The following is a 25423-nucleotide window of genomic DNA, read 5'->3' on the forward strand; positions in this document are numbered from 1 at the left end:
GATCCAACCCAAATCAGTGGATCTTTCCCATGCTACATAATTAAATGAAAATATTAAAATTAATTTACTTTCTTTTTCTATTCAGTACATTCTTCTTACACTTATGTTCAAACAGTGATCCAGCAATTCTTGTATATTTTCGTCCTTCCAACTTGCCCATCCTCTTTAAAGTTCAAGTACCTCGTATGAGTGACTCACTCATCCACCCTTTTGAGAGTATAATAATAGAAATTCTTTAAAGCTTTGTGTTTTCGGCACAACGGCATTCCGATATGATCTAAGAATCACAGAGACACCCTCCGGTCCCAGGAGGACTGGGGAACAGGTTTGGCTAGAAAAAAAAGTTTTGCTCATGTGATGGGCACCCCACCAATCAGACAGCATGCTCCTCAAGCAACTTGGGCTCTTTAAAGAGCAGTGGAGGTGGGAGAAAGCGGCCTTTTCAGCTTTGCAGGTGGGTTGGAGTTTCTGCTGGGAAGCATCACAAGAAGAGAGCGGTAAGTGCCTTGCTTTGGCCATGGTTTTCCTCTTAAAGAGGCATGTGAGCCATAAGTGCCTATTAGGAGAAAAGACAACTCTTATGTTTAATGTTTTTTATTTTAGTCCCTGGATTGTGCTTGGTATGTGGGAGTCTAGTACCTGAATAAGGTTAACTGCAAGAAATTATTAAGTATTTCATTTGTCTTACCTCAGATTGTGTCTTCTCTATAGCTCTTGTAATCTGTTTCCTTTTATTTTCTCCTAAAGACTGGGGAGGAGGGAATGGAAAAGCTAAATCTGTTGTAAATCTGAGTGTTAAAAAAAAAATGAAAAAAGGAAAAATTTTTGTAGGGGAAGACGAATCTTGTAGTTCCCCCTCAGTTGTGAAAATAGGAAAGTTAAAAAAACTGTTTTGGCTGTGCTGAGCTAATAAAGGAGAGAGGAAAAATCTACCTCCCAGCTCTGCTTCCAAGGTAATTATGCTTGATGATGATTTACCAGCCACACCACTGTTCACACAGGCTTCATTTCATAGCAATCCCTTTGTAAGGTAACTCAAATAGTCTGTGACCCCTGCTTGATGCTGAGCTATGTTTTTGCTTTATTTTTCTCCCCTGGTAGCACAAAATAACTGTCTGCCTCTTCTAAGTGTGGTTGACTCCTAGCTGACAAGCAGTTTTCTGTCAGAGGTGGCTGTATTTCAGGGGAGGTGGAGCACTGGGGAAAGTCCAGCAGGGTAGGAGGAGTGCATGGGTTTGTGTTCACTGGAGATGTTTGCTTTAAATAAATAAACATATGATGAACTGATATTCAGTAAAACATTCAGCTTCTTACAGTGGAGTTCAAGCGATTCATCATTAACATATTAAATTACATCCTCTTAAAAACTGTGTCATTCTCAACGTGTCGCAAGCACTTGGAAAATACCTTCTTTTTAAGTGCCTTAGGGGCTAGATTTTCCATTATAACGAATTTTTTAAAACCCCAGAAGTAAGTTAATTGCTTGTTGCATTGGGGTCCACAGGAGGTCTTATATGTGGGCAGGTCTGTGGCTCACAGAGGCTTCCCGTGGCACCGGCACTGGCCTTGGCACAGCACCTCCAGCAGCTGTTCCACCTGGATGACTTCCATTCATCAGCACCCCAGGGCTAGCCCGGGCATCTTGCTCCTCCTGCTTGTAGAGACATGCTCTCCAGTTGGGCTTGGACAGGGGTGGTGTCCAGGCTTCTGCCCCACAGGGCTGCACGGGCAGGGACCAGGATTCTGCTGCTGAGTGGCTGGGTTTGCTCAGCTGTGCTAGAGTGGTGCAGAGCCCTTCAGCCAAAGTGGGCAGAGCCTGTGAGTCATAAAACAAATGCATCCTTTGTCTCTGCCTCCCTGCACCAGGGCATGAGAATGCAACGCCCTGAGCAGGAACGCTGTGGGAAAGGGAGGTAGCAAGGGATGATGTGAAGCTCCTGCAAGCCCCACCACCATGCTGAGAAACCTCCAACAGCAGGGTGTAGAAGCAAATGATGTTCACAGGGATGTTTTGGGATGTCCCTTTGTCACAGTGCTTGATAATTAGCGCAAAATGCAAGGCAATCAAAATGCCACCTGGGTCTGTGTTGGGCAATGCCAAATGAATTCTTAACCATTGGGGTTTTTTTGGCTAGAGATGGAGTAGAGCTAGGCTAAGAAGGGGGAATTCATCTGTAAGTCCACTGAAATCCTGTCCCAACCTATAGAAATAGGATGTGGAGACTTCAAAAGATTGACCAGCACAATGTGCATGAAGGGTGCACAACAAACCCCAAATCTCATTTGAATCCAGGAACTGTTGCCAGAAGAGCATCCTTTAAAGCCTGCATGAGGTTATCACCTAAAATACAAATGCAGAAGCCAACCTCTGTAGAAAGGAGCTTCCTTTTCATCTCCCACAGTTGTGCTGAGGGTCTCAAAGATACTGAGAGTAAAGGGGTGAGGAAATGGGAGAAGTTATGACCAGTTGTACTGGTTGTGAAGAATGTCAGGAAGAGTAAGAAATATGTGCCCCAGGAGGGACACAGGAGTTTCTGGTACAATGAGAGAAATAGACACCTTTCCAAAGCTGGTTAGAGCATGGAGCAAAGTCTGTGGTAGTGATAATTGAATACCTCAGACCTACATAGGTCACACCTAAATTGCAAGGTTTCTAGGATGTGCCGAGGAACACCAGATCAAAGTTGAAATTCCAGGACCTGGCTGCCTTCTTATGTGGAACTTTTGGATAATGGTTGCATCTGAAGCTCCAGTTTCCTCAGGGGTTTCCCTGAAACCCCAGGAAATTGCATTTGAGTCATAAAACTAATTTTAGCAGGCCGAAGAATAAGGCTCCTCTACCTCCAAATGCATTTGTGTTCACAGGCAGAGGCTGCTGGCAGCTGTGTCTCTGGGGGTTGTGAGGAGGGCTGCCCACCACTGTCACACCTGGGGGTGCCTGTGAGTCACATCTGTGCACAGCCTGCCTTGGGCACACCAGCCAAATTTACCTCCTGCTTCTGTAGGCGTGTAACTGTGCTAAGTGCTGCGCAATCCGCTCTTGCTAAACTCAGCTCACCTCCGAGGCATGAAGAGCAGGCGGAAAGCTCCCAATCTCCCACAGCTTCTCCTCTGGGACATGTTGGAGGATCGGCTCTCCTGCTACCCAGCTGTTATGGCCTTGGAGATGGCCTGCTTGGCCTTGGAGAGACCTGCTTGGTCTCTCATCACTTATGGTGATACTGGACCATCTGCAAGGGAGAAGAGATCAGACAAGGGATGTGGCGTGGGTTAATAAAACGGACACCAGGAAATGAGCTCTTTTGGCACCAATCACTTGGAGGCAGAGGAATAATTCATAGAAATATGGCAATAGTGGGGTTTTTTATGTCTAGAGTAAATCCTTTTTCCTTCCTTTTTCCTCTTCCTGGTCTCTCTGCTTCCCCCTGCACTGCAATCCCTTTGAACTCAGTTAAGGTACTGGAGAACCTTAGGCTGTCTGGAAACTCAACATTTTCCAGCTGATACCTGTGGTGGTGACTGTGTCCAACTTTCCTCAAAACCATAGAAGCCCACTGGAGGTGAGCTCACCCTGAGAGAAGGGGCTTGCTTTCTCCAGCTAATGTGCCTGCAATACTACCTGCCCAAGGGGAGACTGGAGCAGGAGTGAGCCAGGTTCTGCCTGCCAAGGAGGAGAAAGCCAACTTGTGGAGAGGCAAGAGTTTGGGCTGTATAGACAGCCCACATACAAGGTGTGAGCACTGTTACACTGAACAGGGTAACACATTTAACCTTGCTTTATACACTGCAACTGGAGCAGACCCATTTTTCCATGTAGCAGTCAGAGTTCAAGTGCCTGTGTTCAAGCAGGAAAGAACTGCTCTTTGGACTGCTGCCTGGCTTTTGATGCCCCTTAGAAGGCAATAACTAAAGGGTTTTTTAATGCCTCTGGAGTTTGCAGGACATAGATCCATAAGCCAGGAAGTGTTCTCTCCAGCTTTCAGATGAGTAGAAGACCAGGATTCATCTTAGGTTTGGTAGACTCTGCAGTTTTGTATAATAGAGCACATGGCTGAACATTGCTCAGATTCAGATTTGACTTGCAAGACAGCCACTGGACACCCTGGCTGGTCAGGAAGTTTGGCTGGGACAGAGATCCAGGTTGACCTCATGAGCCTGCTGTTTTCAAATACAGAGCCATACAGTTTCATATATACTGGATCTGGCTTCCAAACAGCCGTCTGGAACTAAAAATGTCTTCTCAACTTAAAAATAATGGTCACATATTATTAAAAAATTCCTACACATGCTATCATACAAAAATACTTAGGCACTCTGCCAATATAATGGTGAGAGCACTAGAGATGTCAGCATGCCTAATCCTCAAACTACTCCAGAAGGAATGGTAGGAAGTGCCCGGTTTTTGCCTGCCATTGTTGGAAGTCCTGTATACCCCTAAAAGGGCAGCTACTGAGGAGGCAGGAGGTGGCATTGTTAGAGAGGTCTCACAATGCTCTATTCCTCAGAAAGTTCCTCTTCATTGACACCTGTGTCTGTTCATATTTTCCAACAGCTTCTTTGAAGAATCGTGAAGTCAGTGGCCCCAGCAAAAGAGAGGCACAAGTCCAGGTACTCTGGCAGAAGAAGGATGTTCAAGCAGTTTTTCCTGTTGTTTGCCCCAGCTGGGCTTACTGCAGCCTTTCTTTCCCCATTTATATTTTCTTAGCCACCTGATAAATACAGTTGTCCCAGGGTTGGGATTTTTTCTCCTTACTCTCTCCATGCACATGCTCCATCCCTTTGAAACAAAAACTTGATGGGCTCTGCTTTCTCCAAGAGGTCTCATACCTCTGACTGATGTCTTTATGCTGCTCTCTTTGGAAGGGGATGAATTTAATGCAGGGCACCTGACTCTAGACTGCAGGATATATATATATGTGTATATGTATATATGTATGTGTATATATATATATATATATATATATAAACTCTCAGGAATTCAGTAGGAATGCTACTTGGCCTGGCTCCCATGAGCCAGCTGCAACCTGAGCTGCCCACTCCCTCTTTCTCTTCCTCCTTCACACCTGACTTGGGAGACTGAGCTCCCATTCCCAGCACAGGTGGGAGATGGGGCTATTCTTAGCAAAGCCCTGTACTGTAGGTGTGTGTGGGCTACAGCCAGAGCACTGTGGTTACCAGTTCCATCCCATTGTGGTGCTGGTCAAAATGGCCCAGGATAGCATGCCCTGGAGTAATGCTGGCTCCTTTGGCATAGGGGTGAGGAGAAGGTGCTGAACTTCTCCCCTCTCCCTCCAGATGTAGCTGGTGTTTTTGGCCAGGTAGAAATGACACACCATGAGCTGAGGTTGTTGTGAGCACACTTGTGATGATGAAAATCCTACCCAAAAGGGAGCTGAATACACCAGCTGCCCCCAAAGTGGTCCCAGCCTGTAGCAGAGAGAGTTTGAGTTAGCAGATTAACACCTGGGGAGGTCTCAGAAACTTCTATAAAGCAAGAGATGGGAGGTGTATAGACAGGCTGGCAAGTTCTGTCTACCCTTCTCCTTAAAGATACTTTGTATTTCTGAGTGAAGCATGTTTTATTAGTGATTTTAATTGAAGATTGCATTTGTTTTTTCTAGGTTGCATGAAGAATTAAAGATGGCAAAAGATGATGATTGTGTACACATCTTGCAGGGTCTGTTAGTCTTTGGGAATGTGGTTATTGGGGTAAGTGAGGTGGAAGAAGTATGGGTGGAGGCTTCCTTCCAGTATGACACTTCCTAAAACAGCAGCTCTCTCTCTTCACATGTGAAGTCCACACATAAATAGCGTGAAATAAGAGGATAAGGAGAGCTGTCCTAGAAGATCAATTGGGTGGGAAAGGGACATCAGGGGCAGATCCACAATACCAAGATGGGTGCTAGGGGAAAAGCCTTAGAACTGTCAGCAGGAGCAGACTAACATTTTTCCAGCCACCTCCCTCCGTAGTGATGGAATAGTTCTGTTCATTTTTCTTAACATCTTCAAGTCCTAGGCATGACCTTTCAGATCAAGGCTGGGTGAGATTTGCCTGCAATTCTTCTGTGAAGTCCCAGTACAAGAGATTGTAGAGCTGGGTAGAGGAGGGGTTGGGTAGCTCCCACTTGGCAGGAAATTGAATGTAAGGAAAGCAGTCTACACCTGTTTCTTTCTTTTCTATTTATTTGGGGAACCTTGAACTAATGGATTTCTTGTGCTCCTCAGATGTGCGGCATTGCTCTGACAGCAGAGTGTATCTACTTTGTGTCTAACCCCCATGATCTCTACCCTCTGCTGAAAGCCACAGAAAACAGTGACATCGACGCTGCTGCCTGGATTGGCATCTTTGTTGGCCTTGCACTCTTTGCCCTGTCTATCCTTGGTATCATTGGAATTATTAAGGCCAGTAGGACCTTGTTGCTGGTGGTAAGTGTAGCAAAATTTGCCTTCCTACTGCTGCCAAACTGAACAAACGCTACCTTAGTGTCCCTGGTCACCTTGGGAATCAACCAATGAGCAAAGACAGCTTTTATACTGATAAGGAGCCAAATGTTCTTCTTGATCATGGCTGTGGTGTCCCAGAAGGTGACTCTTGTGAAGACTCATGCATGAGAAGCTCCTGAACTAGGCTGAGGGAATCCATGGAGATAGTCACACTGAAAGTTTGACTGGCTTCACCCTGACCTTGCCCTGAAGCAATGCAGGAGCATTTGTGCAACCACATATAGCTGGGATGTGGTTTAGATCCTTGTTTCTTCCCACCCCTTACTGCTTTTCAACTGTCATACACTATTCATTTTAAGAGCTGATAAGTAATGACTTTTTTACAAGGCATTAGTAAGTGTCAGGATACCAAATACGGGTGCAAACATAAGCCATCAGCAGGCAGACAGAAATTATAGGGGTAGGGACAGCTTTGGATAATGCAAGGACAATGTTGAGATGTGGACAAATCTCTGTACAATGTTTTACTTAGTCCTTTAATTTGGCAGTGGCCAAACTTGGTTGGTGCTTAGATTAATGAAGGGTAGAGGCAAAAATCTGGAATGAGCTCTCTCTGGATTACTGCGGGGTTGCAGGGTGTCTGTTTTAGACAAGGGGCACTCAGAGATCTGAACTCTTGGGCCAGGGAGTATGTCAGCAGACAGATGAGAAAACAATTCTGAATTTTGGTGTCTTGGCTGAAACCCAGGGCTCTGGTTTAGGATATATGAGAGGGTACAAGGGACAGAAGCTGGGGTAAGTAGGGAAAAAAATGCTTTTAATCAGAGAGGAGCATTATAAAGTGTGGAAGGAGAAACAGATACATGAGAAGTCCAAAGAAAATATGGAAAATGTCAAAGAGATTATGCTGGAAAGGGGAAAAAAAGAGTGAAAGAGACTGTGAGAGGTGACACTTGGAATCTGTTTTCATGAAGGATCTTTCCTCACAATATAAGAGTGTTCAGGAAATCTGATTATGAAAAATCAGGGGGATCTGAATGACACCCTAAATTGCACCTTCTGTTTCCCCAAAGTACAGTCTCTCCTACTAGGAGTGAACAGCTTCCTGCTGAAAAGCTTATAGCTGGTAAGTGGAAGGAGGACGTACAACACAAACATAGGTTCCCAATGAGACACAACAAAGAAAAGGACAAAGTATTTTCCATGGAGGCAGCGTATCTTAATGTCATGAGGTTCTCATGAAATCTTTTCTGTGACATGGAGAACAATTCCAGTTATTCACTTTCAAAAAAGCAGATTGCAAATTAAGACAAGCACAGGATAGGGTTGTGAGAACATTCAGGCTATGTGAGAGAGAATACGGTCACCTGACCACCTTTGCATCAAGCAGGGTTTCCAGCTTAATCTTGAAAAAAATGCTGAACTGTCTCTCCAAGAGCTCATTCAGCTCTCTTTCTCCCACAGTACATCATTCTGATGCTGATCACTTTTGCATTTGAAATGGCTTCTTGCATCACAGCAGCAACTCACCAAGACTCTGTGAGTATTTCTTTCCTCATGTATTCTTTTAAATGCACTGGGAAATACAAGTTCTAATCAAAGAAATAACTTTGTTCTTTCTAACATAGTTTTGTTATTTTTAACATTTTAGAATGTTTAAAACCTTAAAGTTAAGGAAGTAGTATCATGGGTTAGTGTTGCCCCAGGCAGTGTTACTGGTGAGGGAAAGATTACATGAGTTATTTGAGATACTGTGGGGAGGGAAATTATTTGTGGTGCTTTAGTTCCAATATACCAAAAGCAATCCATAGCTTCTGCACAGCTCTTGTGTTCTACATCTAGTAGTGTCTGCTTGAGATCTTCATCTTTGTTGCTCCTGCTCCTCAAATCCTGCTCTTTATTCTTGTGTGTAAAACCAGAGAAGCAACATTCCTGTTCTCCAGCAGGACACTGAAACAAGAAAACAAACGCTCCCCAAATAACCCTGTATTTGCTTTACATGGCCACTTATTTACATAGTTTCTGCATTTTTCTCTGTTGGCTTTTTTTTTTTTCTCTGTAGCTCACTCCAGAGCTCTTTCTGAAGCAAATGCTGGAGAGATATCAGAAGTCAGAGCCAGCCAATAACAGTGACAACGAGATCACAAAGACATGGGATGAGCTCATGCTTCAGGTAATAACACTGAAAAGTCACTAATTACCGAATGCTCTGTAAGCCTGGAATTTCAAGTCCTCCTTGGGCCTGCTGGATAATAAAGAGGATGGCATCTGCCTTGAACCTTAAAGAAAGTTCTGACACAGCCCCCCTTTAGTTCGTTTATCAGATGGTAGACGGTCAGAGGCAGGCACTTCAAAAATCTCTCCCGTAAATCTGTGATTAATGCCTAACTGGTGTCCTGACGTGTGCAGGGCTGTGACCTGGGACCACAAAGACCCTTCCCTTCTCTGTCCCTGCAGAACCACTGCTGTGGGGTGCTGGGCCCGTCCGACTGGCAGAAGTACACGTCTGTCTTCCGCCGCACGCATAGTGACGCTGACTACCCCTGGCCACGGATGTGCTGCGTCCTGGATGCACAAAGGCTTCCCATCAGCCTCGATGGCTGCAAACTTGGAGTGCCTGGCTACTATAACAGCAATGTAAGATTGTCTGGTTTTTTCAGTTATATATCAGTCAAAAGTGCCTTGCTGGAAGGGAAGGACACTGTGAATAGCCCTTCTCCTTCACTGTGAGCCACAGGTGTTCAAAAGCTTTCTGGAGGAGAAGAAATGCCTGTAGAGTCCTGACCATGCTGCTGAGCACAGGACAGGATTTTTTTTTTAGGATAAAGGCTCTCCTGATGGAGAAAGAAATCTCCCAAACCACTGGTAAGGAGTGGCATCTCTAACAGGTGGATGGACAGTAACTAAATCAAACTTGGCCCAAAGATGAGTGTATAGAACATGAGTGAGCAAATCAGCAGTTCTCTTCCTCAAGGAAGAGCTTTTCAGTAGACCGTCATGTCCTGTCCATTAGGTTGCTGGGTCATGAGCATCACCTTCTGCACTAGCTTGCAATTCTAGAAGGCGTTCAAGCTTCCAAATTTTCTTGACACTTCTTGATTCTGGAGGTCAATTCTGTGTCAACTGTGTTTGATTATCTATGCATACTTGGCAAGTGGATGGCACAGCAAGTTGTCCTTAAGTGTTTGAGATGGGTCTACTTTGTATTTGCAGCCAGAAATAGGTAGGTTATCTGCAAGTTGTCAATAAGCAGTGTAGCTCCGGCTCAGTTTTCTGAGACCTTCTGAGCTACCCAAATTGCAGTAGGAGAGGAGCATGCCACTGTGTCACCTCAGTCTCTCTCAGGGGTGGATAAGTTTGTCACCTTGTAGTGCAGGCTCAGTGCTGGTGTTGAGTCATTCCCGGTTGTATTTCAGGGTTGTTATGATGCTATTTCTGGGCCAGTGAACACACATGCCTGGGGTGTTGCCTGGTTTGGCTTTGCCATCCTCTGCTGGACTGTAAGTACTTAATATTTTCCTTTACTTCCTCTTCTCTTGCTATTTCGCACCCAGCTGGGTGGAGGTGGATGACAAGACTGACGCATTTAAAATGTCCATAGATTATCGTCATTAATTCATCACAAATCTGCCTGTAGCCTGCTCCAGTAAGGCCTGCATTTACAAGTTCCCCTCCATTCTGGCTTCCAGAGGTGAGGAACTAGATGGCCTTCCTGCTGTGGCCTGCTGTCACCTGCTGCCATCTCAGCAATACAACACAGCAAACACAGCTTGCAGATGCTTCTTTGTGAAGGGTATTGGATCATCATGATAGATAATTCAGTTTGTAGTTTGAAGATTTTGTATGAGTGTATTCAGTACTCAGCACAGCTCAGCAGCTTCATGACAGATAGTCCCCAGTTAGATAAGTGATACAGTCAAATAGTTATAGCTGAATATATTTTCTTTCTTTACTGTGTAGTTTCTGTGCAGGTAAAAAACTTTAAGCTTCCTCTGCCTGAACAGGCTTTGCTTTTCAAGAATTTCTTTTGCTCTCTCCTACTTAATAGTAGTACTAAATAGGGCTGGGGAAGGGGTGGAGGGAAGGAAATGAGGGGCAGAGAAACTTAATAGTGTTGTCATTTCAGTCCTGCGTCCTCCTTGGCACCATGTTCTACTGGCATAGAATTGAATACTGAAGGCCTGGTGTCCTCAGTGCTGTCCTGAAGAGACGTGTGAAGCTGCATTTGTTTGTCTCCCGCTCCATTCTCCTTGGGCCATGGAGGATTTGAAGTTTTCCCACTACCTCTCCCATATATACTTTTGCCCCTCCAAAAACTTGACACAAAGAACTGATGACTGCAGGAAAGAATCTTCTTGTCCCTGCTTTGCCCCTTTTCTGCAGCCTTAATGCCTCCTGACTGAGGCACAATTCTTCTTTTACTGTGCAAGAAATCATGGAGCATAAGATGAGAAAAAAGTGATCTGATTTGTTCTCTGATGACATCAGAAAAGAAAATGTCCATATACACTTGCTCCAGAAAAATGTCTCTCTAAAATCAATTTGAATTACTCCAGCAAGGGCTATGTGAGCAAAATTGTAACCTCTTGTGACCAATAAGGATGGATGTTGCAAGGGAGAAGACTGCAGACCTATATATTATATTTTACTGTTCAACTTCTCTTGCTGGTCACTGTCACCCTGGCCTTAGAATAAGGCAGAGTCTCTGAGTATTTAAGTGTGTCAGCAATAAAAGCATGTCGCATGATAAAAATTCTGTTGCTAGTCAAGCCCAAAAAAAGGCTAGCTTACTCCTCAGCAATTTGCTGCCTATATGCTAGCCTACCTCCTGTCACTGTTGAAATTACTGCATGTGATCCTACCTTCAGAAGTGTACCACTCCAGGAAAAGCTCCACTTGCTAACAAGCAGCTCCTTCAAAAAAGCTGTTACGTACTTCACACAAGATTTCATACTTCTACAGGCTAGAATTTGTGCAGAATACAAGGGGTTCTGTGCTGTAGTTGTCTTTGCAAACATGGCTCCTGGTTTATTGTACTTCTTGCTTCAGCTGTCTGTGTGTAAATGGTCTCTGTGCCATTTCCCTTCTACATCCCTGGATCAAGTATGACAAAAGGCAAAAAATGGCCATGAGTAACTCTTGTGAAAACAAACACAAGGAAGGAGCTAACTGAACCAAACTCAGTCCTTGCATCAGCGCTTGCAGTTTTCACTCTGTTCAGTAAAGGCTGTTTACTTTGGTCCAGACTGAGCTGGTGTCTTTCCTAGTGAATGCTTCAGTAGTTAAATGTATTGTGAGAAATGTGCTTCTAAAGCACAGAGTGTTTCCTAGAGCAACATAGAGTGTTTTGAGGTGAAGCCTCTCCCAAAAATGTACTGGTTCAGGTCCTGATGCTTGCCATCTGCTTTGATTCTTTGTTTTTGTATATTCACCAAAATACTAATTAAAAAGAAGTGGAAGTGAATTTTTTTCTCTTGTTCAAGATTGTGTCTTTGGGAAGGGTAGGTAATAAAGGTCTATGTCTGGGACATGTGGGGCAGGACAATGACAGGTTTTAATATACTATAAGAGACATGCTAAAGCACCAAGATGCAGCGTGCTACAGAAACTCACCAGCGAAATAGTTCTTTGCCAGAGTCCTGGGGAGAGGAGGAGGAAGATATAAGGGTGAAGAACTTGAGGAAGAAATGAAAGAAATGGGTCCCTGCAACACAGAAGGAGTTTTCTGTAAGACTGTGCCTTCAGAACTGACAATCCTTACGGATCAGGCACTCCCCTGGTTCAGTGGTGCGGTGACTGTTTTGGAGACTCTGGACTCTGAGAAATTCCATAAGGAAATTAGTCTTCAGCACTCTTGTTGTGAGACTTGAGTCATGGATTGACCATGTAAACTGTCTAGGGCAGTGGTTAGAGTTTGGTTTTCAAGGGGGAAGTGGTCGGGTTGGGTGTTTTTATGTTTATTCTGCAGAAAGCTACAGTAATACCTAAATGTAAAGAAATTTAAAGAGACTCAGCATCTGCCAAAGTTAGGGAGCAATGGTAAAAACTGGATTCTGGCAGAAACTGCAAATTCCTGCCAACTGCAACAGCGGAGACAAGAGAAATGGGGCAGGAAGGACATGTCAGGCACAGAGACTCTGTCCTTGCTTGGCCAAACACCTCCAATAACTCTCGGTTGTGGCAGCCGTCGTAGGCAGCTGCCTTCCTGCATAAGGGCCTCTTGCTTGAGTTTTTTCTGAAACAAATGAGTGAAATAACTGACTGTGGGACTTTCTAGAGGCTAGTAAGGTCTTCTCAATATGGATGTCCCTGATCATCTGGATGGACAAAACTGTAGGATCACAGAAGCAGGTAAGATCAAATATTATTTTCCTCCTCTGGTCTTTTGCTTCAAATCTTTCTGATCCATCTAAATGTGGTATGATTACAGCACTGCATTTAATATAGAGGAAAATGCTCCTATTTTGAAGAAGATAATCTGAGAATACTTTAAATAAATGATTGCAGTATTAACTGCTCCAACCAGTTGCAAATGATACCATTGACCTATTACATAAATGGCAGCTCAAGTCAATTCGGTTTGGGTTCTGCAAATTTGCTTTCTGCTCCTTAAGCCTTTACCTCCCATTGCACTTCATGATTTGTGTACTAAAAAAAATAAAAGTTCTGAGCAAGTGATCCAGGCAATATTGGATCTATGCAGAAGTGCTAAACACGCATTCAGAAAAGCCCATCTTTATCTGCCTGAACTAAGGGGGAAGGAGAGGATTTGACTGATGACAGAATGATGTTGATCAGCATAATGAAAAAATCCTACTGAAAAATCAGAAAATAATGTGCTTCTGAAGGTTGATTCTAGCCTCTGAAATTACCTGGGGTGCCAGGGAAAGGGTGAGGAACGGATAGAGTTTGTGATAGGAATGGTAGTGAACAGGCTTATGTGTCAGCTGAGACTTGTAAAAAAAAAATCCTGATCATTCTCAGCTGTTTGGATTGCTTCCTGAAGGCATGGATGTATGTGGTCTTCAGAGCAGGCAATGTGCATGTGTGCATGAGAACTGCTGGACTAAGACATCCTGCTAAGACAGGATGAGGAAAAAAATGCTGCAGGTGAAAGTCATTTGTTTTGTTTGCAGATTTGCTTTGTATGTTTATTCTCTCTAGGTGTGAATATTCATAGTTCTCTCTTGGCAATATAAGCACACTTAAATTTTCCCATGGAGCTACCAAATGTATTTTTAGATTATTAACTTATTGCAATACTCCCAGCTCTGAGAAATCAAGTCCTGCTGAGAAGCATCCTCTGTTCATAGCTGAAAAGTGGCGAGTCCTCCAGTCCTAAAAGAACCCCACATCCTCAGCTGCTGCCCTCCCACACACACAGAAATGTAACCTGGCATTTTTCACACTGCTGAATGTTTGTTGCTGGCAGTGCTGAAGGTCTCTGTTCCTTCAGGCAATGGGGCAATGTGGGACTGCCTTTGTGTATTTTGTGCCTCAACCCCATTTTTCCAACAAGTTTTCCTACCCCTTCTTCCTTTCCCCCTACTTCTTCTGCATGAGACCTCTTTGCACAGACCCTTCCAGGCCCTGTTTTTCTTTACCTTACTGGTTCATGTACAACATACAATGGCCATTATGTGCCATACTTGCATCTGGCTACACACCTCATTGGGAAAACCAGGAACCAGGCTGACAGTGGCTTTCAGTATCTTCTGACTAGGGTGATTTGTTCCCTTTCCTGCTCACTGCCCTGGCATCTTAGTTTTTCACATTCCTTACAACAGAGCCTCATGCCAAGCAAATGTTTATTGGGACCAATGATCTAAAACTAGCTCATAAATGAATCCTCCTACTCCCAACCCTTGGCAGCCCTGCTCTCCTTGGCAACTGGGGAAATCCCCTGCAACGTGTGGTATGCTGGGAACCTCCTGAAAGAGCTCTCCCTGCAATCTCAGACATCTGTCTTTAAGGAGAGCCCGCTTTGGGAGGAGTGGATTATGACTGCTGAGGGTTTATCCCCAACAGGAAAAAAGGTGAGGGTGTTTCTGACTTGCTCACGAGGTGCAATTACATCACAGGCAAGGTCATGTGCAGTTCTTGCAGGATCACCAGTTGAGATTAAGAGAGACAAGTGATGAGCAGTGAGCTGCTCTGGTTACCCAGGGCTGTTGCTAACTGTAGGGCAATGAAAGACTTCTCTGTTTTTCCCAAAGCAATGCTCACCTTTAGCAGGGTACTGTGGCTGGCACAGAGGCTGGAGACTCTAAAGTCAAGTCGCTTCAAAAAAATCCCTGTAAATAACCAGCCTGGTCCTTTTATACTGTCTGACTCTTGATGTTTAAAGTAAATTATCCCACAGTGCAAAATAAAAAAAAAAAAAAAAAAATAAATAAATAAAATTAAAAAAAATAAAAATAAAAAAAAAAAAAGCAGTTTGTGAGCACTGTTTTTTATTCTTCTGATCCTTGTGAAGGAAGAAGGAAAGAGAATGTTACCTGATATTCTTCAGACTTTTCAGACTTGTGGCTGTTGAGTGTTGAATTTTTTTCCTTTTTGGGTTTTACTTATCTAGAAACTTCCTCTGTTGAATAATCATCATGTGTATTATTTTCCTTTCTCCAGTTCTGGTTGTTCCTATGTTTGTGTGCCTTGTGGTTCTTTCTTAAGCAGCTACAAACTTTTTTTTTAAGTCATTTCCTCTCACTGAATTCAAATAATTCTTGGTCTTTTCAGATAAGGGATTTAAACTATAGAGAAATGCACCTTCTGCAGGAGATGTGCTATGGAAGTAAAAAGGTCTCATTTTAAGATGGATCTGGACCCAAATTGCAATCATAATTCCTAGGACTTGTCTAGGTTTGAAAAGTGTGGCTCATCTCACAGTGCAGTCTGCTAAAAAGACATACAAAAATACTTACCCTTTAATTATGGTGTGAGGCAAACATTTGAGTTTTAACACCACACTATGTCTAACTTCTGGGGGCAGCAGGACTCGGACAGATCTGAGTTTTGCAGATCCCATTCATTTCTAATCTTTAACACTGAAACTGTTCATCCTTTACCATTGTGGTGAGGCACATTCTTTGAAAAGTTTATCCTGCTCAGATGGAAAATGAACTCAGAAATCTCACTCCCTTTCTCTATTTTGGTTGTTATGATTCTGTTCTTTTTGTTGGTGGTGGTGCCTTGTGCCAGTCTCCCTTCCCTGCACTGCCTGCCTCCCTTTGAAGCCGGTTAACCTTTAGCCCCAGCCAGTGGGATGTCCTGCTGCCCAGAGCCTCTGGAGTGCTGCCTTGCAGTGAGGATGCAAGAGACACCAAATGCTCCTTAGTGCTGGGTAAAGTTGATTCTTGGTTAACAGCCAGGTTGTGAGCTTGTTTAATCCTGGTTTTGGCCTAACTGAAAGTATCCAAAATGCTGTAGCTGTGGCTTCCAACACAACCTATGCAGGGCATTGCCCTGAGTCAAGCAGGTAAAAGAAACTGGCTGAAATAGTGTTCAAGCACTTCCATGTATTTAAGCACCCTGATTTAGGGCACAGTGCTGACTGGAGCATGAGTAGGTCTGCAGTGTCCCTTTAGCCTAATTTTCATAACCATGGGAATGCTGTGGGGCAGTCTGAGGTTCTCCTCTTGCCTTATGGCGAAGTCACTGCGAGACTCTGTGGCACAAAGAATAGGAAAATACTGGTTCTCATATAGCACTAATAATTTTCTCTGGAACATCTAACAACAATTCCAGAGTTCAACAAACATGGTTTTCTCTCTCAATTTGTATGCCAGTTGCCATGGTAAGCAGGAAGCACAACCAAGGCATTTTCCTAAAGGGAAACTGAAGTCATGAAGGACGTAGGAAAGGGAGTTAAGCCCTGAGTTCAGCTGCCGAGTAGGAGAAAAAATATTTAATTTAACCTGATGACTCACCTGCCTTTTAGGGAGAGCAGTGAGCAAGCTGCACTGCAGATAGGTCCAACTGAGACTGCAAGCACAAGAACACACCTCTTTTTTTTTTTTTTAAACTCTCTCTGATCCCAGGATGGAATAAGGGACACATAATATTCACTCCCATGCTACAGCTCAGAGACTGGTTTAGTGAGAGCCAAGGAACTAAATTCATAATTTGTTTAAGTTCTTGCTTGTCCTTTGCAAATCAACAGAAGTGCATGCATGATGCACCAGAGGCCTTCACAGTAACTTCCCCTGTTCCAGCTTGGACTCTGCTGTAAAAGCACTGGGATCACAAAGTTTTTCCATACTCTACTCTGAGTTGCTCTGCATTATCACAGGCAAGGCAGAATTGTGCAGGAGATGTGCTAAACAGGAGGACACAGTTGCACATCACTGAAACTTCAGCCTGGTAGAGCTAGAAATGGTAAGAGAAAAATTATTTTACTCTTGAAAATTTTAAAGCATTTCAGATAACAGTAATTTTACAGAAATCTCCAAATCTCACTTCAATTTCAGAGCTGCAGAGCAACAGCAGTTCCTATAACCTCCAATCAGAAAAGTGTGTGGTCAGGCCCTAACTTTAAGTAAGTTCCCACCATCAAAGCCCACACAAACACAGATTGGTGCCCTGGCCACTCACAAAACAAAAGAGGGGCTCAAACTCCATGTCAAAAGATGACAAAAGCATTGGCACTGTATTTATAAACCAAATTCAGAAAAAAATAAAATGTTCCAAAACATCACTAGGGCACAGATCTGTTTTTATAAAAACTCCAGTTTAATCTCATGGCTGAGACCTGGCAAAACATCTTTGTTTTGTGGCTGTTGTTTTTCTTTCCTTTTTTTTTTTTTTTTTTTTGACAATCATGCACAGAGGCAGGCAAGTCCACACAGAGAAAAAAAGCTAAACAAAACTGCAATTCATCAGAGCTAGCAGGAAAAATAATCACAAAACCAGGGCCAGTCGGATGGAGACAGTCCTCTTCATAGTGTCCAGCTTCTAGCCCTTCTCTTGACCTGGCAGCAAATAATATTTCAAAGGGGACTAGCACCTGCAAGCACAAGATCCAAGGTCTGCACTGCTGTATGGAGTCCTCAGAAAGTTCTTGCCTTCTGCCATCCTTCCTTTCTGAGGCTGTTAAAGTCCTACTCCATCTCCAGTCGAACTCAATGAGAAGTCCTCCATTCCTTGCTTGGAGCAGAATTAGTTACCAATCCTTTACATCAGCTAGGAGCATGCAAAGGTTAAACAAAATAGGGATCAGCTGCAGCTTCTCCCCGACTCCTAGAGATTTTTTTTTCCCCCTAGGGATGGAGAGAAGCAAAAAGGACAACTGCAAAACCTGGGCATGCCTGAAATGTAATATATGGTTCAGTAAATTGTATTTTCAAGGCCTGGGAAAAGCTTGTGGTGGAAAGCTAAATCACCCCTTGAACTCTGGTCTCCCCTGATCTTATCCCTCCATTCCCAGGACAAGATCCTTCTCAGGAAGGCACATTCAGGCCTTCTGCCCATCACAGATTAACCAGAACTAATTAGCTAGCTTGTGGGAAAAAAGCCATTTCACACTCCCAGTGCTGCAAACATAGCAGCAGAAAACAGTTCCATGCATCTGCCCAAGTTTCACAGATGTGTAAAATACTATTTAGGCAATTCCTTCATGTTAATTACATTTCTTTTTTTTAATACATTTACATAGAATGATCTTTTATATATAGATATAAAATTTAAAAATATTCACTATTACATGCATTTCAGAATCCATAAAGAAAGAAAAAATATTTTGATTGCACCTTTTGGACACTGGATGAGGGAAAAGGTTGCAGGCTTTATGGATGTTCTCTAATACAGACTTAAGTTCCTCTGAACTTCCAAAGGTGAAAAAATAAGTACTTCAGTCTTTCTATAGTGATAGCATGGGATGGACAGCCCAGAGGACTGGTGCTTATAAGGTAAAATGCAACCTTCATTTCTGTTTACTCTCCTGCCAGTAAGGCAGCTCTCACATGAGCTAATATTATACATGACCCTCCTTTCCACCAGGGATCCTCACCTTTGCCAACTCAGCCATTTCACTCTGAGCTACGTTTAAGAGAAGTTGCACCAACCCTCTGACAACATGGGAAGAAAAGTGACATTTACTCACTTGTCTACTACTTGTAAAAGCCCACAAGCAACACATGCTGGTTATAATTTGTCGTGTCTGATACTGGGACCATCTGCAAACTGGGGAACAGCCTTTACTTTTCACAGTATCAGGAGAACTAAAATGTACTGCAGGGTCTCTAAAGTGCTCCTTGTGGAGCTGCAGATGATGAGCCAGTCTATTTAGGAAGGTCCTTTCAATAATACCAAGAAAAACCATCTTAGCTCTACTGGGCAAGACTCATCTCCCATAAATCCCTCTTCATAATGTTTCAGAGATAAATAAAGGAAAAACAGACATGAAACCCCCAAACAAACAAACAAGTAGAAATAAAAAAAAAACCAAACTCAAAACCATGGAGAAAAAAACATAAGAAGAAAATCCTTTCTTAAAGAGATCAGGTCTGACCCTGAAAGTGACATTGAAGATAGGTTAGTAAAGCTGGGTCTTAGGAAGCTCCTGCCACCATTCAATGGGAGGTGGCATCTGTCTTCTGGCCCTGTCCAACTCCCAAGCTCTGGTCCTTCAAGCTGACTGCAGGTACCAGTATCAGCGTGGATACATCATAAGCTTTACAGACTCTGCAGAAGGCTGAGTCTGGAGCTGAGAAAAATTACACCTGTGCAACAGGGCACCTTGCAACTAAGAAAGTGCTTTCATCTCTGCAGGACCTGGGACTTTATTTTAAGTGCTCTAGATATATCAGTTGAAGGCTGGAGATGAAATTGAAGATAAAAAATGGGATCAAGCTACAAAATAGAGATATCATTGCAGCATCTCTGCTTAATTAAAATCCAGGACCCAGATCTGAGTTCCAATTCTGAAACAACCTTAAAAAGTATAGTCTGGATACAGATTTTAGTTGAAGCTGATCTTTAATATCAAGTAAAGATTTCTAATAACTTTCTGTTGCAGGAGTTTCACCACTTATGCTAAAAGTGCTATTCCTTACTGAAATGCTGTTAAGAGTTGAGACAGTATATTATATACAATTTGCCAGACCTCATTTCTTATTCATAGATCAGCTTATATGACAATAATAAAGAGGAGAAAATAAATGGTTTTAACACATCAAGAATAAACATGCCACATTTTCTTCTTCTTCTGAGGCATTAATTTGTGAGCTTGTCTACCTCCCTTCCAGGTGCCTTGGCAGTCAAAACTTCTAGAAACTGAGAGACTATAAGTTCTTGTCCAAAGTAAACTATTTTGTTGATGCCAAAAAAACCTAGGCATCATTTCCACAACTTTTATTTCCTCTGAAACCTTACCACAATACCTTGTATCACACTTTCCCTTTGTCCTTAACCCAGCCATGGTGATTAAAAGATTTCTCATGAGGCAGAGCTATGTAAGTGCAGTGTGGAGCTGTGCTAACTATGAGGAGCATAAAGGACTGGGAATTCCCTAGTTTTAATAAGAGGCTGCACAGGCATATTATGGTCTGGGAGTAGAATAATATGAATGCCATGAAGCTGCATATTCTGGGCCTGCTGTCCACAGCTTGCCCAGGCAAAGCATAGGCTGCTGCCTGTGAAAGAACATGGACCCAAACAAGAACTCCAGGCTCTCATCTGTTTTAATAATCTCCCTCAACAAAACTGACAGTAGAGACTTAGTTCTCTGCTCTGTTCCCATGTGGCACTATACACAAATACTGTGGTGGGGAGGATCATAGACTGCAACTGGTGACAAGGAAAAGCCCTCGTTTTTTCACATTCCCTTTGGAAATGAAAGGAGAAAAATCTGCTGAAGATATATTTCTTGCACTTGTGGGCCCATAACTTCTCAAAAATACTCCGGCATATCTCTCCCTTAGCAATCAAAGAGTTGAGAGAAAGCACTGTCTGGGGAGGCTCAAGGCACTAATAAAGTGACACAGTCAGTACAGACTAGGAGTTCATGGGTTGAGTTTACTAACCATTGGAAACTGCCAGTACTTCAGAAAACAAAGCCCTAAACACACATCTTTTGGGAAATTCTGGATGACACTCGTGGTGGCTCTAGCACTTCCTAACAGTTTACTGCTCAAACTGTAGCCCATCACACCCATCTGAGGGCCTGCAGACTCAGACATCTCCAGGAATGATGGCCTCTGCAAGCACATCACAGGACAATCTCAGTGCTGGCAGCAGCACCTGTTCTCCCATCTCCTCTGTAGTCACCAGTGACACTTAAATTGCAGACACAGCACAGGCTATACCTGACTGCCATCGCCCACAGTCATAGATCAGGCAACAGATGAGCCTGTGGTGAATGCAGGGTTAGAGGCTTTATAAAGGAAGCTTTAATTCTATTCCTATGGCAGCTGTTGCATATCTGAACACATATTTGACTGTAACATTAATGTTCCCTTCAGGAGAGAGTTTAATTCACTTCAAATCCCTCTCTCAGGACTTGTTCATGATCTGTTCTGCAGTCCCACAAATCATCCTCTTTACCATACTCTTAATCAATCTGCAAGCACTGAGGTCTGGGGAGGTGGCAACAGCCACACTCTCAAAGATTAACAGTGTGAAATCATAGGAGACAAAATTTAAATGAAGAAGCACCTGGGGACATGCCACACAGTGACAATGAAAGACCAAGGGTCAAAGCTATGTCAGTCAGGGTGCAAGAGGACAATAGCCCAAAGACATGGAAATAAGAAGATCCTCTTGCTTTTGTCTGCTGTTGGCAGGGTAGAGCTCAGCTGGAGACAGCTGCAGAGGTGTCATCTGACTTTAAGCAATGATGAAAATAGTTGATACTGGCCTTCATTATGACCTTGCTTTGGCTTTCACTGCTTTCAGCCTGAGGAGTCTCTACCGCTGGGCAGCCAGCTGCACACTCATTCCTCAGCCACAGGGATCTTGTGTGCCCAAGGAAGGAGTGACTGAGAACATAAGACTCACAAGCATGACCTGAAAGAAAAACTAGTAATTTCATGTGCAGCTGCTTTCATTCCAGCTCTTGCACCTGCTGGAAAGAGCATGTCTCTGATGCAAGAAGAGAGCTGGAGACAGTGTCTTCAGGTTGTACGTTTATCACTGGAACATCCTTGGGTGTCTCACACGCTTGTGATTTGCTCATGCCAGTTTCACCCTCCTCTCCAGCTATCCCCAGCCTCCTGCACTATTTACCCTGTGTAAATCAGAAAGTCCTTCACTGGTGTCTGGGAAAAAATAGTAGGAGTTCTCAAATATCTGGACTTACTTCTTCAGCAGATTTGTGCCCCTGCACCCTGAGCTGCAGTGTTTTGTAACTGTTTCCTACAACCTAATTATACAGAGATTTACTTTTCCTTTTTTCCATAGGGAGGATGAAACTTTCACAGGACTTGTTAGAAAACAGGTGTGAGAAATGCAAGTTCCCTGCGACTGGCTTACCATGAAAAAACACAGACAGTGAGGGACTAGGCAGGAGCAACAAACAGAATAAAAAGCAAGACAAAGATACTATGACCTTCCATAGCAAAAGCTTTGGAAGGAGGAAACCATAAAGGATTCAGGTTCATCTTGCACAGAACAGCAAACAACAGCAAAATGGCAACAGAGTTGGTCTTGGACACTCCCATTCCAACCATCAAAGAAAAGGAATAGGAGAAGCAGCTGCTACTCAATCTGCCTCCCACTTCGTCCATCCAGAATCACAGAGCGCCTCTGGGGCTGGTAGAAGCAGCTGGTAGAGGTCTCCAGTCTCTGGCCATTCTTGGGGATGGTCATTTTGTTCCGCAGTGTCACCCCCTCAGGTGTTGTCTGCGCAGGGTCAGGCAGATCGCCACAAATGGGGCTCAGAGAGGTGGTCTGAGTGGGGCTCCTGATGGGTGACAACAATACCCTGGAGTCTGCTGAGGAAGTGGGGTGGTCCATGATGGGGAAAGGGGGACTGAAGAGAATCAGACTCTGGGGCCTCCCAGGCCTAGATCTGTAGGAAGGTTTGGAGAACCCAGATGGCCTCTCTATCTTTGAAGACTGTGGGTTATCTCCAGCTGTCTCCCCACCAGAGGTGCGTTTTCGGCGCAGAACAGGGGCATCCAGAGCAGAGTGATGACTGGATTGAGACGGCTCCAGTGGAGAGCCCAGGCTGCCATGCCAAGGACAGGCTGAGTCCTTTTGAGCAGGGTCACTGTTTTCTTTCTCTGCTTTGGCTTTCTTCTCTGTCAGCGGGCTCTTGGGGGCCTGCACATGGCTCCATGCCACCCGTGGGGCTTGCCTGATGGGCTGCTTGGCTTCTGCTTCCTTCTTCTCAGTGGCTGGAGCAGCGTTCTGAGCCTGCAGAGGCTGGGGGATCTGGGTGTACTGAATCTTCGGCGGTATCACAGGTACCGCTCTAGCCTGGCACATCTTAATCATGAAGGAGGTCCTGACTGCTGACACACTGATGGGGGCAGAGTTACGACGGCCAGTGGTGGCATGGGCCACTGCCAGATAATCCAAGTCTAAATCCACAGGGGCATTGAAACGAGAACCCCAGGGAACATCTCTACTGGCAGCAGGGCAGTGTGTCGGCAGGGAGGGGACAGAATCACTGCTTTTTACTTCCTTCTGCCCATACAGGAGGTTCCCAGGGGCAGAAGGCATGGACAGGCTCTCAAATGTGAAGAAATCAGGGGCTGGGAAGAGTGAATCCAAGTTGAGGGATGAAGGCCTGGTCTTTACTTTGCGAGGTGTTTCTTCACCTTTATTACTCAGCTGTGACTCAGCTGCAGAACACAATGCTTTGGTGACAGTCTCTCCTCTCAGGGCAGTGTCCTGAGAGATGGGTAACTCCTCCTTTGTATTCTTAATCTGTGAAGAACTGCCTGGGCTATTTTGGTATGGCAAAGACAACTCAAGCTTTGGGCTCCAGGGATTTTCTTTGCTCACATGCACTTTCTTTCCCTCTGTCTCCAAAAGAGGGACTCTGGGGGGTCCTGCTTTCTCACCTGGTGCTTTCTCCCTGGTAAGGGGGTACTCAGGTTTTAAAGGTTCTTCTGGAGGACTTGGGCCATTCTCATCCTGCATAGCTTTGCCCAAAGTAGAGGGGGACATGGGATGTGTTTTGGACAGTTCACAAGTCACTGAATGCAGAATGTCACTGCATGGCTGCTGCTGGTAAGTGGCATCTATGAAAGAGAATGGGGTAGCCCACATACTCAGCACTGTGTCTTTACTGTCCAATGAGAGGCTGCGACTGAACCGCGGTCTAAGAGAAAGGCTGGTCTCTGCTCCCTGGCTCTGTGGGTAAATCTCCTGGGTCATCTTCTCCTGAACATCTTTAAAGGTAGGGGAATGGAGAGGGCTTGTAACCCACTGGTGATCCTCCCAAGGCTCCACAAGTTCTAAGCTCTGCACATTATCTGTCCAGGTGTCCTCATCATCCTGGTCAGCAGCATCCTGGGTTCTGCTAACAGCATTGCCTTCCTTCACCTCCTGGATTCCAGCTCCACTCAGTGCCTTGGAGGAGAATGTGTCACTTTCATCAGTAGTCATTATCTCATGCTTCTCCCTCTGAGTCTCTGGGACTCTAGTAAGACCATCCTCTCCTCTCTGAAGCTGGTAACTGCCATCTTTTTCTTTCTCAGAGTCTGGACATGCTCCTTTGGAACAAGATAATCCATCACTAGTGGCAATCTCACTAAATTCTGATTGACTATGAAGCTTCCAGTTGGGGGTAGGAGTAAGACATTCACTCCTGCTCTCCGCCATTGACTGATGATTCTTTGGAGTGGCTGAGCCTGTTGGAAGAGTGCCCAGTTTGGGTAGGGCTGAAGCACCACTCTGCTGTGCAACTGCATCAGACTGGCAGCTGGGAAGGTTGTCTTGTTGCTCCATGCCACTGGCACCAAATAAAGGCACCTGAGTTATCTGTGATGCTTTGCTTTCAGATTTCTGCTCAGCAAGTGTTGAACTCTGCCCTGGGCCAGAGGAAAGACTATCTGTTTGTACTGAAGGAGAGGATTCGGAAATTGAGCTTGTCTTGAGGACTGCTGCTGGCAAGAGCAAGAGCTCCTCCTCAGGTTCAATAATTTTCAGTTCCTGCTGTATCTCTGGCCACAATGGTTCCAGAAGGACATTTGCCGTGTCCTCCTCAGTCTGAAAAACAGCAGAAATGCCATCACCTGGGAGCTCACAACTTATCAGTAAATACCCCTCCATCTTCCCAAACAGCCCTCCTAGAATAGCCAGGCTCCTGGATGAGCACAGTCACGGGTACAGAAACACAGACACACAGACTGCTAGCAGTTCAAGGAAGAAAATACAGCTATAAACAAGTGGTTTATGGAGGAGAAGGTCTGAGGTGCTGCCAAAAGGAGGCCTAGGACAGACATATTGAAATAGTGAGCTGAATAAGTAGCTGGAATGTTCCAGCCCATTTCTCAGCAATTCCCATTCAGGCTCACTTGGCCTTGCCAGAGAATATGAATACCCAAACTGCACACACACTCAAATGAATAATCTATTCAAGCAGATATGCCAACAGATCTTTAAATAGCTGTCCAGAGATGAGTATCGCTGTAAGAAACGTAGTGAAAAGGCCTTGCTGGAGATACAGAGGAGGCAAAAAATAGTAAGAATTAAAAAAATAAAATTGTGTGTAGAGAATGGGAGTAAAAAGGCTGTTCAGGCTGTCCAGTACAAATGGGACAACAAAAATAGAAGGGGAATTCAGAGACCACAGGTCAAAATGCACAGACATCTGGACAGTCTCACATCTGGAAAGTCTCAGAGCAGACAGATGGTACAGACTGAAATTGTACAGTTATAGGAAAAGATGACCAAAAGGGGACAGTAGGTATTTATATAAAGGTAAATCATCACATGGTGATTTCACAGAAGTGAAATAAGTCAGTTCATGATCAATTATTGGTGCTTCTTTGCCTAAGTTATAGACTGAGTTTTCATAGCTACAGACATACAA

General features: G+C 44.2%; 2 protein-coding genes across 2 annotated transcripts in view; one reads left to right on the forward strand and one right to left on the reverse strand.

Moving 5' to 3' along the window:
• Positions 1–433: 433 nt before the first annotated feature.
• UPK1B (uroplakin 1B) lies at positions 434–11906 on the forward strand. Its single transcript, XM_056501178.1, has 9 exons — positions 434–497; positions 4553–4608; positions 5622–5709; positions 6226–6426; positions 7909–7983; positions 8507–8617; positions 8902–9081; positions 9861–9944; positions 10571–11906. The coding sequence occupies exons 3-9, from the start codon at positions 5641–5643 to the stop codon at positions 10619–10621; spliced, it is 771 nt and encodes a 256-aa protein (XP_056357153.1). The 5' UTR covers positions 434–497; positions 4553–4608; positions 5622–5640; the 3' UTR covers positions 10622–11906.
• Positions 11907–17149: 5243 nt separating this feature from the next.
• ARHGAP31 (Rho GTPase activating protein 31) overlaps positions 17150–25423 on the reverse strand; it is a 59846-nt gene continuing 51572 nt past the window's right edge. The window contains exon 12 of the mRNA XM_056487658.1: positions 17150–24597. Within this exon, the coding sequence (XP_056343633.1) occupies positions 22135–24597 (2463 nt within the window). The 3' untranslated portion in view covers positions 17150–22134. The remainder of the gene's footprint in view (positions 24598–25423) is intronic.

The sequence above is a fragment of the Oenanthe melanoleuca genome, chromosome 1 (genome assembly GCF_029582105.1).
Source record: "Oenanthe melanoleuca isolate GR-GAL-2019-014 chromosome 1, OMel1.0, whole genome shotgun sequence".
Taxonomy (NCBI): domain Eukaryota; kingdom Metazoa; phylum Chordata; class Aves; order Passeriformes; family Muscicapidae; genus Oenanthe; species Oenanthe melanoleuca.